We start from the raw sequence: 15167 nt of genomic DNA, 5'->3' as shown, positions 1-15167 counted from the left end.
ATTGCTGCATGGAGGCTGTTTAATAAGACGAAGTCTTTATGCATTGTCGCCGTCCCATTGGCCTGTGTATTGGTGAGATTAGCGTAACAGACCACGCTTTAGTGACCTCCACAATCTCAAGTGAATAATTCATCATCTTATTCTTACTGGACGTAGGCCAGTGACACTGTGTCCTGGCCTCCTGGGTCCTGTCATGGCAACTCAAAGTGTTCAAAACAAGGGCCAAACTACTGGCGCTGGAATTGAAGCTCTTTTCCTGGTTCTCTTAAAGCATACAGTTAATGAATGGTCCAGCAGATGTCGCTATTTCACCTTCTGCAGGCCAGTGCTGGCAGAACAATATACTCTCAATAGAAGCGAACAAGGTTTTGGCCGGACTTTACACTTGAATTACCGTAGTAAACATTTTCATAAACACTTATATGTTTTCAATCGCTAGTTTAAAGTCTTTTTAAAATGAATGATAAAGTAGGGTATGTTTTTAGGGCTTCTACTGGTTCTATCGAGTGAAGACCCGCCCTCGCTACGGTTGCAGCCAATAGCAGTCCTTTCCGGTTTCATTTCGGCACGGGAAGTTCAAAGATGGTCGATTTCAATTCGCTGAAAAGGTGGCTTCAAAGCGGTCTGTAGAAACCAACGGGGCTCGCTTTGTCCATATTTTTTTTTACAGTCTATGGTTCAAAATGAATAAGCTTGAATTCATGAGACTGCCCCCCTAATACTGCCACTTTGTCAGATTTGGCGGTATATCACCAGAGTCATGGTGTTAAAGTAAGTGATGTAATGGCAGTCAGAACGCCTGCGAGTGTGAAATATACCCCCCCCACACACACACACACACACACACACTGCACTGCACCACACTCACTTCAACATGATACATTAGATCCTCTGAGCTCTCTTGTAATTTAGAGTGTTGTGGCCCACAAGGTTTGATTTGCTGGGGAGAATGGGGGGATCCATACCTCTGTTTTTGATATCACCCCCCTCTGGACATTCATTTTTATCATCAATGGAGATATGTTTTATCGCTGCTTATGCTCAGAATATATATGTTTTATTATAATACATGCATTTACTTTTAGAGAAAGTTGACCACATGTGATGGCTGACTCAGCAGCCACACATAAGAGACTATAATGTATGGTAACGCTTCCTGTTGGTTTATATATTTAGTGTGTTTATTTTCAGTTGGACATTATTAACAAGTTGAAATTACATAATTTATTATTTGTTTTTCTATGAGTTTATTTGCATTTGATTTGACTGAGTTTTCTTTGGAGTTACCAGTTCTGTGGGAGGTGTTGACTGACAAACATGGACATGATGGGCTGGCCAAAGCAATGGGTATCAGCTGCTCCAGATCTACAGCTAATTGGAGAAATTGGACTGCACCACAGTCCCTCTGTACCATGGGGTGGGGCAGGGGTTTTGAGTGTGTGTTTCAATTGTAGTCTTTGTCTTTTCCCCCTTTTGTATTAACAGTGGTCTGACCCGTCCCTATATATTTCCACCTCCTGTGTCATTCTGGTTAGTTCAGTTTTCAGTTCAGTTGTGTTGTCCAGTGTCTGTTTAGTTATTTAGTTTAATTTCCTTTGTGTTGAGCACATTTGTTTTGTTAAAACATTAATTTGCAACAACGAAAAAAGAAAAGAAAGAAAAAGAAAGAAAAAAAAAAAGAGAGCAATATTTTAAAACCAACAAAGTTTTCCCTGTGTCTCCCCTTCCGACCAACTCGGTCCCTGACACCACATTAAACATTTTGTTCCCTTTGAAAAAAGAAAAAGACAGTTTTTGCCTAGAATATTATTTTAGGCAAAAAACGTCTTTCTTTTTCAAATCAAACACAGTTTTTATGATAATTCTAGAAAATCATGATGACCCAAACACAACTATAAACTACCACCCTGAAGCATCCTGTGTCTAAATTATATCAGTGGTTCGCGGCCCACCCATCTGACCATTTAACACAGCAACCTTTCGGCTTTTTAGTCTTATGATGTTTTTATATGAATGTTATGTTTTCAATAGCCAATTATTTAGGGGGGAGGGGGGGGGGGGATTTGCAATAGCCTCACAGCCCACCAGTGGGAATCGCTGGTTTGGTGACTCGAAAATAAGTCTCCAAACATAGCAGCCTGAACCTGTATATTGCCTGCCCTGCTCCTGAGTTATTTCCATGATATTTTATTATCAGAGTCTTCCAAAAGCTGTCCAAGCATGAATTCACCATTGTGTGAGAGTCAGTGTTTAAAGGATTAGCAGCGGATGCCCTTTGTCCAGGAGGATAAAACAATGCGTGGAGATGGTGTGTGTGTGTGTGTGTGTGTGTGTGTGTGTGTGTGTGTGTGTGTGTGTGTGTGTGTGTGTGTGTGTGTGTGTGTGTGTGTGTGTGTGTGTGTGTGTGTGTGTGTGTGTGTGTGTGTGTGTCAATTTTTGCAAAACACATTTTGTTTATATTGCTCCTACAGATTTTGTCCAAACCTCACGCAAATCGGTGCACATTATTTCTGTATTAGTCATGTGATCAAAAGGCAGATTAATGGTGCAATGGTGTAATGGTCAATGGTGCTTCCTATGGTGCTTCCCTGTGTCATCTATGGTGCTTCCTATGGTGCTTCCATGTGTCATCTATGGTGCCTCCTATGGTGCTTCCCTGTCTTCTTTGGTTCTTCTCATGGCGCTTCCCTGTTGTCTACGGTGCTTCCTGCTTCCCCATCATCTGGCTCGTTTTGCACAAAATGCCACAAATCATGAAAGCAGCCCCCAATTGCTATGAAACGTTGCATGCAGTAGGCAAAGGGATGCAAATGAAGACACCACAAAAACAACAGTGAAACAAGCTTGCCTGTCTATCTGCTGCTCCACTCTTCTTCAATTAAGCCCGATTTATTCTCCTCAACGCACTGTGGGCTTGTAGATCTGTTATTGTCACTGTGCCACACTGTCGTACGATGAATTATGAATTAATGTAAGGCATGGCTATACTGTATACTCTGCTGGGCTTATGCAGTGGCCATCCATGCAATAAATACATATAGGATTGTAGGCAGCCACAGCCAATAATACTGACTGAGTGTGATGCTGTACACACTATAGGAAATCCAATCTGAGAATGGGGTGTGGTGGGATGTATCATCTCTGAGAGTGTGTGTGTGTGTGTGTGTGTGTGTGTGTGTGTGTGTGTGTGTGTGTGTGTGTGTGTGTGTGTGTGTGTGTGTGCGTGCGTGCGTGCGTGCGTGCGTGCGTGCGTGCGTGCGTGCGTGCGTGCGTGCGTGCGTGCGTGCGTGCGTGCGTGCGTGCGCACGCGTGTGTGTGTGTGTGTGTGTGTGTGTGGCTTGTGTATAAGCATGTGTGTGCAGTATGCATGTTTACCGTCCTACCATCAATAAACAGCAGCACAGAAAAAATACGTGTGATTTGGAGACTCCTGGGACATTCGCTCGTTCTGCTGCTGTGTGTGTGTGTGTGTGTGGGTGTTACTTTGAAGTAAGCAGAGGAGGGAATACAGAGTCACACCTGTGTCACAGACAGTGAACATCAGTGTGTGGGTAACACTACATTATTGTACTAGTTTCTAAACTGGATTGTCATCGCTTGTTCCACTTCATCATGTAAAACAGTCCTTTTCAGATGTTTTGGTGCACAAGGCACACACAGTGGTGGAAAAAGTAAAGGTATCAAAACCCTATTGCAGAAATAGTCTGTTACAAGCAAAAGTTCAGTATTCAAAGTTTACTTGAGTAAAGGTACAAAAATAAGGTGTCAGAATATACTTAAAGTACCAAAAGTACTCATTACGCAGAATTATCATGTCTAAAATGTAAAAGAAATCTTTGAAAATAGCAGATCTACAAGCTCACAAGGCGTCGCATCGATCGCTATATTTCATTTACTGTTTCTTGAGGTATATATATATACACATATATAAAATGGGTGCTCACAAAGTATTAGCAAATAAAAAAAGAATGAAAAATGTTTGTATAGTTGTATATATTGCAGTAATAATGTGTGTCGTCACCAAATCCCAGGGCACTAGTGTTCCTCGACACTCCGTTTGGGAACCATGGATGTCATGTGACCTATAAATAATCAGCCAACCAAACTACTGATCTTGTGATCTAGAGATTCTAGACTATGACCCAACTTGGGATAGTTGGGAAATTTCCATAGGACACACACAGACACACAGACAGACAGACAGACAGACAGACAGACAGACAGGCAGACAGATTCACACAGAGATTTGTGGAATTTATAGTTAGACGTGAGTGTATGTGTGCGTGCGTACTATGCATGTAAGATGTAAGTCATATTGTTTCAAACTACAGTCTTCGTTTTATCACTACCAACACAGCAAATGTGTTATGCATTGCGTAATATTGCAGCATATAATCAAATGGACTGCCAGAACACAGGTCCTTGTCTCCCTCGCTTCCTTTTGATGTTGTAACTTATTTTGTCCTGCACCAGCGCCAAAAATGGATGTGCATACTAGTAGTAGGCCAATGTGTGCTGTACCCATGCACACAATGGCCTTTAGATATAACTTTGGTGAGCCATTATGAAATGGCATTAAAAGGATTTCATGAATTTATGTTTGGTCATTTCATTTGAGCAATATTTCAAAGTCTCTCTCTCTCCCCCCCCCCCCCTCTCTCTCTCTTTCTTTTTCTCCCACGCACGCAGACACACACACACGCGCGCACGCACGCACGCACGCACGCACGCACGCACGCACGCACGCACGCACACACACACACACACACACACACACACACACACACACACACACACACACACACACACACACACACACACACACCAACACCAACACCAACGGGGACACCAATGTTGTCCCCTTTTAACTCCATTCAACTCAAATGTACTGTATTTGTATAGCGATACTTAACAAAGGAAACAAACTACTGTCCTGAGACCCTCAATCCATCAAGGAAAAGCTCCTAAGAATAAACCCTTGGCAGGAATAATGAGTTATTTCATGCATGAATTTCATGGATTTCATGCATGGGCGTGATACAAGATTATACATTAGAGAAAGTATTAACATAACAAAATAACCAATACAAAAATGACAGTCTCATCATACATTAGAAGTACAATACTTCTTATTGAACTTTTAATCCTGTTGTTTAATGACTTCTCCCATGAAGGAAAGGATTCCATGTCATTTAATGTATTGTTTCTATATTTTTATAACAATGTGCTAATAAACTAAACTAAACTAAATAGGCCTAGCGCAGTTATCTGAACCGCCGACATGTGTTTTCAATGAGTCTAACACACTGTTTATCTGGTCTGGGAGCCCCCCAGGGGTCCAAATTGACCCTTAAGGGTCTGTAACTCTGAGAGGGTACAAATGGAACCTTTTTGTTTTTTCATCCACTTTGTCCCACTAAGACAGGAAAACAGAGTCAACCACAGGGCGGAAGTGATATACCGTATACTTAGAGATAGAGTGTGAGAAAGAGGAGAAGAAATAGAGAGAATACAGAGATAAGAGAGAGAGGTAGAAAGAGTGATACCGAGAGAGAGAGAGAGAGAGAGAGAGAGAGAGAGAGAGAGAGAGAGAGAGAGAGAGAGAGAGAGAGAGAGAGCCGCCAGCCGGATACACTCCATCCTCATCTCCATGTATGATGAATTCTGGAAGACGTGGGGTCTCAATCTTCTCAGACTAAGGTCTTGTGTTCCGAGTGTCCATTATGCCTTCACATCTCAGGTCTCCCTCCATAAACAAATGAAGAGGAGCCACAAGAGGAGCTACAGCCAAATGCTGAGGAATGGCCAGATGCCTTGTCAGCATTATCACCAACTCTGTAAACAGCCAGAAACCAGGAGACACAGAGAAACCAAGATGTTACAGTCACCACGCTGTTACAACAGTTTCCCAAGACTTTAACGCAGCCAAGGAGAAGTATAAACACTTCAGCTGACTTACAACAGGAAAGAAAACCCACGTCTGTTAACAGTGTGACAAGACTTTCATTGTGCTGAAGACCCACCAGCATATCCACACTGGAGAAAAACCTTACCACTGAAAACTGTGTGACAAGAGTTTCAGTCAGATTCTCTGAAGATACACCAGTGCTGACTATGGTTAATGACTATGGTGCTGAATATGGTGTTGACTATGGCGTTGGCTATGGTGCTGACTATGGTTAATGACTATGGTGCTGACTATGGTGTTGACTATGGTTAATGACTATGGTACTGACTATGATGTTGACTATGGTGTTGGGCTGGTTGTGGTGCTGACTATGGTTAATATGGTGAATGACTGTGGTGCTGACTATGGTGTTGATTATGGTGCTGACTTTGGTGTTGACTATGGTGCTGACTGATTAATGACTATGGTGTTGACTATGGTGCTGACTATGGTTAATATATGGTGAATGACTATGGCACTGACTATGGTGCTGACTATGGTGTTGACTATGGTGATGGACCCATTTGGTTTCATTTGTACACTCTCAGAGTAGAATAGAATATGATGCTGCCTGATGCAGATCAGTTGAGGACACAGCCGAGAGTTGAAAGAGAACCTGAGGAACATCAAAAGGAGCAAACTGCATCCTGGGACGTATCCTCAGAGTCAATTGAACTTTGAGAGTGTACAAATGTAACCAAAAGGGCACATAATGGTCCATTTGGTTACATTTGTACACTCTCAGAGTTACAAATGGATAAATTAAAATGATTGTTGTTATTATTACTATTATTATTATTATTATTATTATTAGTAGTAGTAGTATATTACTGTGTAGACACATATGACACACATGCAACCATCGGTTTGATATTCAAAATGTGTTCTAAAGTGTGGCCTATGTAAGGCGGCAGGCCACAACACATGTGCACAATTAGAGTAAATAATTATAACAAAGTATGGAATAAATGATAGTAAAGGTAAATCACAGTAGGTGTAGAGTGTGTCATTAAGTTCATCAGCAGTATGTAGTATGTCAGTACTTATCTCTTAGGCCTCTTATCTTTACGTAAAGAGATGAAGATAATACCATTAGGTAGAACACTGCTGCTGTTTACTTTACATTTACGTGTAGGCCTGTACCACTGGTTCTCAACTAGCCTGGTTCCAGACGAATCTGCCTTTGCAAAATTGCATCGCACTTTAGCCCTCGGCAGATTAGGTCTGGCCCCCCTCAATAGAGATTTCATTTCTCTCCCTCCGAAGTCGTGAGGGACCAATCAAGGCCCAGTACCCAAATGTGGGCGGGCTTATCACCTTATTTGGATCTTTTTGTAACCGCCCCTTGGAAAAAAATCTATCGTTGATAGGGACCAGACTAATATCCACGCAGTGTGTCGTGTGATATTGTCTGGCCACGCGAGGCTAGTTCTCAACCGGTGGGCCGGGTATTGCAAGTGGGCCACCAAATAATTGGCAAAACACCATAAGATTTGAATGATAATATAACATTAACATTAAAACGGCATACCAATAAATAATAACGTAAAAATAATCGTCCTCCGAAAATTCACGCGGCCCACCCATCTGACCACCTAACAGGGCAGCCGATAGGTCAGATGGAGGATGTTCAGATGAACTGTACTTCCCTGTGCTTGTCTTTGCACAACTGTTAATAAAGTATTCTATCAATCAATCAGGGCCGCGATTCTGCTAATGATTCTCAAGATTGGTCCAGAAAAAGGTTGAGAACACTGGCCTGTACACAGTTGTGCGTTTGTGTGCATGTTGAGCCTTGAACTATGACTCAGACATGAATAGGAATGTGTTCATTTGTCCAATCGAATGGCATTGTCATCTGAATCATTCATCAAATCAATTTTCCCTCCCGCATGAGTCAGAGAAAGTGACAAAGAGAGCCAGAGCAATGGGCAGAGGTCATTACATATTTATACACGCTCTGTGTGTGTGTGTGTGTGTGTGTGTGTGTGTGTGTGTGTGTGTGTGTGTGTGTGTGTGTGTGTGTGTGTGTGTGTGTGTGTGTGTGTGTGTGTGTGTGTGTGTGTGTGCTTGCGTGCATACGTGCGTGTACTTGAGTGCTTCCAACTATGATAAAATTCAGAATGGGGTTAGGGTTAGAATTAGGCATTTAGGTTTAAGGGTTAATACTGGAGTTATGCCCGATTTATACTTGATTTACACGCCGATGTTCCACACCGAAAATTGCAGATCTAGAAGCTCACAAAATGTCATGCTGGGACATATTCTGAGCTTGTAGATCGGCTATTTTCAGCTTTAGATAAAGGGTAAAAAACTGGTTAAAATGGCAAAGAATTGTAATAATGGCATTCGTGTGTGTGTGTGTGTGTGTGTGTGTGTGTGTGTGTGTGTGTGTGTGTGTGTGTGTGTGTGTGTGTGTGTGTGTGTGTGTGTGTGTGTGTGTGTGTGTGTGTGTGTGTGTGTGTGTGTGTGTGTGTGTGTGTGTGTTTGGCACTTACACTGATAGAAGCCTAGTGGCTGTCCTGCAATGGGAGGCCAGTAAAATGTAATAAAAGTCAAAGTAATGCAGGCTATGCTTTCTGCTGCATTGCCAGAGGCCCAATGACAACCCTTCTATACAAGATTTATGGTCTACCATAAAAAAAAAAAACATATTACAGGTACAAAGTGTTTCTACCTCCTCAGTCCTCTTACTGTCTGACTTGTACTGATGAGTTCAGACCATACGCCATGTTGTCGTCCGGAACACAAACATACTGTAGATATTATGACCAAAACACAAGCGCTGTTGTGACTAAAACAACTCAGCTTCAACGTTCAACTTTATTTTCACATCGTAGGGCTGCAAATGTAGAAGAGTGGGTGATGTTCTTTTCCATATAAGCTTCCCGTTTTGCAGTTACAAAATATAGCAGAATATAGAGAAAGAAATAAGGGGCAAAGTCAGACAGCAGGACAACAATATCAAATATACATAAGATGTGTGCTGAAAAAAAGAAAGAAATGAAAATGAGGAAGAATATCACAGTGTCTTGTGCAAGGAAGAGACGTCACTTACAATACAGTAGCAACAGTTATACAGTATATAAGTATATAGTGTCAGTATCATGGTCAGTATCATGGTCAGTATCATGTCAGTATCATGGTCAGTATCATGTCAGTGTCATGGTCAGTGTCATGGTCTGTGTCATGGTCAGTATCATGGTCAGTATCATGTCAGTATCATGGTCAGTGTCATGGTCTGTGTCATGGTCAGTATCATGGTCAGTGTCATGGTCTGTGTCATGGTCAGTATCATGGTCAGTATCATGTCAGTATCATGGTCAGTATCATGGTCAGTATCATGGTCAGTATCATGTCAGTATCATGGTCAGTATCATGTCAGTATCATGTCAGTATCATGGTCAGTATTATGTCAGTATCATCTTGGTCAGTATCATGTCAGTATCATGTCAGTAATCATGGTCAGTGTCATGTCAGTAACATGGTCAGTATCATGTCAGTAATCATGGTCAGTGTCATGTCAGTAACATGGTCAGTGTCATGTCAATATCATGAGTATCATGGTCAGTATGCAATCAGTATCATGGTCAGTATCATGGTCAGTATCATGGTCAGTGTCATGTAAGCACAAGTGTGTGTGTGTGTGTGTGTGTGTGTGTGTGTGTGTGTGTGTGTGTGTGTGTGTGTGTGTGTGTGTGTGTGTGTGTGTGTGTGTGCGCGCGTGCGCGCGCGTGCGTGCGTGCGTGCGTGCATGTGTGTGTGTGATTATGTGGAAAATGTAACTACCTGCAGCACTTTTGTTTCCATCAGTTACTGTATACACCAATGATAAGGGATTTGCTAATGCCTCTAAGGCAGCTATAAACGGATTGGCTACTGCGTAGGCTCACCTACTTTATCACATATAGACAAGAACTAGATTTATACCAAAGTATCAAAGAACACTGTCTTACACCCTCCTGTCTGTCACTTTAGTCATTACCGGTAAGTCATCTTGAAAGACTGCTGTAGGTCTGTTCTCAACAACCAATGTATGAAGATGTATAAAGAGTGCCCCCTGCTGATTTGTGGTAGAACTACAATGTAACTTGACCACTGGTAAACTAGCACCTTAAACGGCACATGTTGTCTTCCCACTTTATGCAAAAGATGGAGTACTTATGACTACATATTTTACATAAAGTGGAAGATAATATGTATAGTGGAAGAACAACATAAAATGCAGTTACAAAATATATATATATAAGTTCACTGCATTGGTGTGTTGCTGTTTGCAAGAGAAAGAGAACTCAACACAAATTATGACGTTTTATTACAAAAGAGGAATTCCATATATAAAATGATCTAAACAACAACAACAACAACAACAACAACAACAACAACAACAACAACAACAACAACAACAACAACAGGAATAGAGCTATGTAGCCTACTCAGAACTTTAAGAACAAACACATGTAATATCCTCACACGAAATGTACAACCTTGCTGCAAGTATAGGAACTTACATCATATCCTTTTATCTACTGTATGGCACTGTGTTGCTGAATGTTGCTGTATTTACAAGCAAGAGGAAGTAAACAGAGAGGGAGAGAGAGCGAGAGAGAGGGAGAGAGAGAGAGAGAGAGAGAGAGAGAGAGAGAGAGAGAGAGAGAGAGAGAGAGAGAGAGAGATTTTACTGCTAAGTTTGGTTTGCAAATGTTGATAGAGCATTCCATAATGGTGTTCTGTGGACTGTACTTGTGTCTGCCCATTCCTGCATATAACAAATACAAATGCACACACACATACACACAGTATAAATACATGTGCACACACATATGGTACATACAGTGTATACACACACACACACACACACACACACACACACACACACACACACACACACACACACACACACACACACACACACACACACACACACACACACACACACACACACACACACACACACACACACACACACACACACACACACACACACACACACACAAAAAATCATGAATGTTAATTTAACTCTGAGAGTACAAATGCAACCAAACAGGTCCATTTGGTTTATACTCTCTCTGAGTTACAAATTGATAAATCTTTCTGTGTACATGCAGTACTGTGTCATTGTATCAGTCCAAGCTTTAGTTTTCTACCAAAAAAAAAAAAAAAACGTCTCATACATTTCCTGCAAATTTCGCAACTAACAAAACCAACATCGGCATGTGCAATATGAATGACAGAAGCATGTTTGAAAACTAGAATAGGCTAAATTGCCTCAGCATACTGGGCATCATAAGCTTTGTCACAAGAAGCTGTGAAACAGGAAGTGAAAAGAAGAGGCCATCATTGTACCTTTACAGCAGTGGTTGTCAAAGTGGGGTCCAGGGACCTTCCGGGGTCCTTGGCGGGTTCCAAATGGACCCTTATAGGTCTGTAACTCTGAGAGCATTCAAATGGACCCGGACCCTTACGGGTTCATTTGAACACTCAGAGCTGGTAGCCCTTGAAATTAAAAGGTTTGAGAACCAGTGCTCTACAGGTTTTATGTTAGTAAAAGCATTGTTTTGACAAAAAGAGAGCTGAGTTTGGTCATGAAATGTGGATCTTGATCAAAAGTACAAGATTGAGTTTTCGGAGGAGGGTGGCTGGCATCTCCCTTAGGGCCCAGGTCCAGGGGTCATTGAGGGGGTTCCAGGGGCTCCCCAGCAAAGTATGTTAATATAGCATCAAATTAAATTGAACCACTTTAACCCTATATATATTGGATATTCGAGCAGATCTACTTTCTTCAAAAAACCTTGAAAACACTTGACAAATGTTAATTTTTTTAACATATTAACAACACAAATCTTGTATGTGGGTCTCTGACACAAAATATTGTCAGATGGGGGTCCGCGGCCAAATACATATTAATTTGGGGGTCCTTGACATGAAAACGAGTGAGAACCTCTGCCTTAGGGATAGGGTGAGAAAAGCACCCAACCTGGAGCACCTCAAAATGGTACTGTAATTAGTTACTTTCCACCACTGGGCTGAAGCATTTGCAAATTGTGGGAGCCAACGGAGAGAGAGAGAGAGAGAGAGTGAGAGAGAGAGAGAGAGAGAGAGAGAGAGAGAGAGAGAGAGAGAGAGAGAGAGAGAGACTGTGCAGTAACAGAACACAGAGAAAGCCTGGACAGCCTCTAGCTTAACGAAACCCCTTCATCTGATTAATTAGCCAATGAGAGTGATGATAGCTAGTGTAAAGTGGCCCAGGGCCAACGTGTGTTTGTTGTGGGAGAGGTACTGTACTACTACTACGTGCGTGCGTGCGTGCACGCGTGTATGCATGCGTGCATGTATACACAGTAGGCTATGTATATATTTGTGGGTATGTGTATGTTTATACGTAAAGGAATGTGAAAGGTTTACAGAAGTGAATTGGGAGGAAATTCCAGAGACAGTGATGAGCTTAAGACGCATGATTATATTAGCCTCACTTCTTCTTTATTGTCAAAGCAGTGCAGTGTTGTCACAGGAAGCAAGAAGATGTCAGGAGGGGGGGGGGGGGGGACAGTGGTGGACAGTAACAACGTATTTTTACTTGAGTACTGTACTTAAATTGTTTGAGTATGTGTTCTTTACTTAGCTATTTGTATTTTGGGATATTAGCTACTTATGACTTTAACTTATAAATAAGTTTGACTGAGCAACATTCACTTGTAGTTGAGTAATATTTGACCAGGAGTATCGTATACTGTTGGCCTTATACTGTTGAGTACTATACTTTGACTCAAGTATTGGAGTTGAGTACTTTGTCCACCACTGGAAAAAACAAGGCTAACATTCATAAACAGTATGTGACAAAGCCCTGATAGACTATGGTAGGTAATAAACTAGTCCTTGATTAACTCTCCAACATTATGAAAGAAAAAGGTTACCTGAGAGTCTAAGCTCACTGGAGTATAGTCTGTGAATACAAGAAAAAACATAACATTTATCAGTATCAGTTCAAAGTAAAGCACGTAAAAACTCATAAACATCGGCCATTATCTTCCGTTTTACACAAACATCGCAATATTAACCACCCAAAGGAACAACTAATGCGCATTATGAGATCACTCTATTTTTTATTCACTCTGCGTCTCATTGGTGGGCTGTGGACAGTTCAGAAACCTGCCTGACAAGGACATCATCGATGGGGATTCCAAGCTAATACTGTAGCAACTACAGCTTTTCTCTTCTTTGAAAATGATTACACACTGAAATACTGTAGAAATGTTTGAAATGACCACTGTGACCGCAGATACAAGTGAAACTAACTTCTTGGACAATACGGTAGTTAAAATGGCAATACCCTTACCACCAACTTGTATCGTAAGTCAACTGATAATGGTAATACCCTTGGTAATACCCTTCTCCGTTGTGACTCTTATCAGCCCACAGCTCTGAAAAAGAGCCTGCCAATCAGCCAATACAACAGACTTCGGAGGATCGCAGCACAGAGGAAGCCTTCAAGGAACAGTGTCAAGTAATGTCGGGCAAGTTCACACAGAGAGGATACCCCGATCGATGGATACAGGAGGCTAGGGACAACGTTAATCATATTTCCCAGACAGGGTGTCTAAGCTCCAGTACCAAGAACAGGCCACAAATGTTTTTGACCTACTCACCATTGGGAAAGGTAATTGACAACATTATAGGTAGACACTGGCATAGCATTCAACGCTTTTAAGTCAGCGTATCAAGGACCACCACAAATTGTGTACAAAAGTGCACCCAACATAAGATCTTTGCTGGTTAGATCATATCACAACCCCCCTGACATTCCTAGACAGCATTCCCACAGCCAATTTCAAATGCAGCTCTTGTGCACAGCAGTGTAGCTTCACCTCCAGATGTGAGTCCTTCAACCACTCACATACGGGCAAGACAATTAGAGGAATCAGAGGAACTATTTACCTGTTCAACCACAAATGTCATATAAATGCTGACGTGACCTTGTGGTCTTTCCTATGTTGGAAAGGTAGGGCCCTCAAAACACTAATAAGTGAACAAAGTTCCAACATCAGACCCAAAACCCTCAAAAGCCCAGTAGCCCTACACTTCAACAAAATGGGACACACCATCGCATCGCTTAGATACTTAGGAATATAAAGGGTACAGCTGCCACGCAGACGTGGAGATATCCATAAGCTCCTCCACAGAAGGGAGGCCTATTGGATCTACACCCTCCGCACACTGCAGCCCCGAAGGACTAAATGAGGACTACGACCTGTCAGCGTTTCTGTAACCCTCTGAAGAGAAGGGCCTTTTTATGTCTGGACTGAAATAGCTGGACTGTGCTTTTCTTCGTGTTACGATGACTTTACTGATTTTTAACCAGACTGTCTTATGGATTCAATGAATATTCTATTATGTATTCACCATAGATTGTTGCCCCTTTGTCCTCTAATGTGGCTCTAAGGTACCTCGATAGTTGTTCCTCACCTTTATTACTGAATGTACTCTTGGGCAGGGACGCTGGAAGTCATTTATGCCAAGGGGTGCTGGGCTTGGCGGGGGGCTCTGCACGCACGCGATTTTTTTTTACATGTGTCCCGCGATTTTTTCACCTTTTTCAACAAATATATCATTCCCCAAAGTTAAATACATAATTGTTTTAATATATAAGTGTGTATATAGACTTTAAAAATGATATATATTTGTTTAATTTACAAAAAAAAAAAAAATCTAAAAAAAATTCAAAATGTTTTTCAATTTTTTTCTTTCTCTTCCCCACCACCAGGGGTGCTGCAGCACCCTCAGCACCCCCCTTCCCGCGTCCTGGAACTCTTGTGCCTTATATTGTGAAAGCGTCCATCTACCCAGAAAAACCTGTTTGTTTACAAACATTCTTATACTTTGTTGTATGCCGAATAGCACAGCTAGCCAGGTTGTAAGTGGTTAACAAATTAAATTATAGGAAACTTAGTGAGTCAAAGGAAATCCTGAGTGAAACATGAGGTAGAAGGATGTGTGCAGAGGGTCGGTTTGAAGAGGAGGGCTTACCAAGAACACGGTCTTTAGCACGAACCTTGGTCCAGAACTGTGCTTCTTCTCTGAGAAGAGCAACACACATCGTTTTAACAACACTGATGATTCTCTGCAACGTTTGCTACATCTGTACAGACTGTTAGACGCTGATAAAACCTAGATGAAACATTATCGCAATGAGACGTCTAATTATGCACTTCTGATCATGTTA

General features: G+C 41.7%; 1 protein-coding gene across 2 annotated transcripts in view; it reads right to left on the bottom strand.

Annotated features, from left to right (window-relative positions):
• Positions 1-10305: 10305 nt before the first annotated feature.
• LOC311063728 (uncharacterized protein) overlaps positions 10306-15167 on the bottom strand; it is a 10181-nt gene continuing 5319 nt past the window's right edge. Inside the window, exons 8-10 of one of the 2 annotated variants that reach the window (XM_084083285.1) lie at positions 14972-15021; positions 12862-12890; positions 10306-10706 (exon numbers count right to left, since the gene is read on the bottom strand). In XM_084083285.1, the coding sequence (XP_083939411.1) occupies positions 10632-10706; positions 12862-12890; positions 14972-15021 (154 nt within the window). In that variant the 3' untranslated portion in view covers positions 10306-10631. The remainder of the gene's footprint in view (positions 10707-12861; positions 12891-14971; positions 15022-15167) is intronic. The other variant, XM_084083286.1, reaches the window with a different exon arrangement.

Source organism: Gymnoscopelus microlampas (assembly GCF_963454915.1).
Source record: "Gymnoscopelus microlampas genome assembly, chromosome: 2".
NCBI classification, from domain to species: Eukaryota; Metazoa; Chordata; class Actinopteri; order Myctophiformes; family Myctophidae; genus Gymnoscopelus; species Gymnoscopelus microlampas.
The sequence above is the reverse complement of the archived record's forward strand: the minus strand, read 5'-3'. Positions and strand labels throughout refer to the sequence as shown.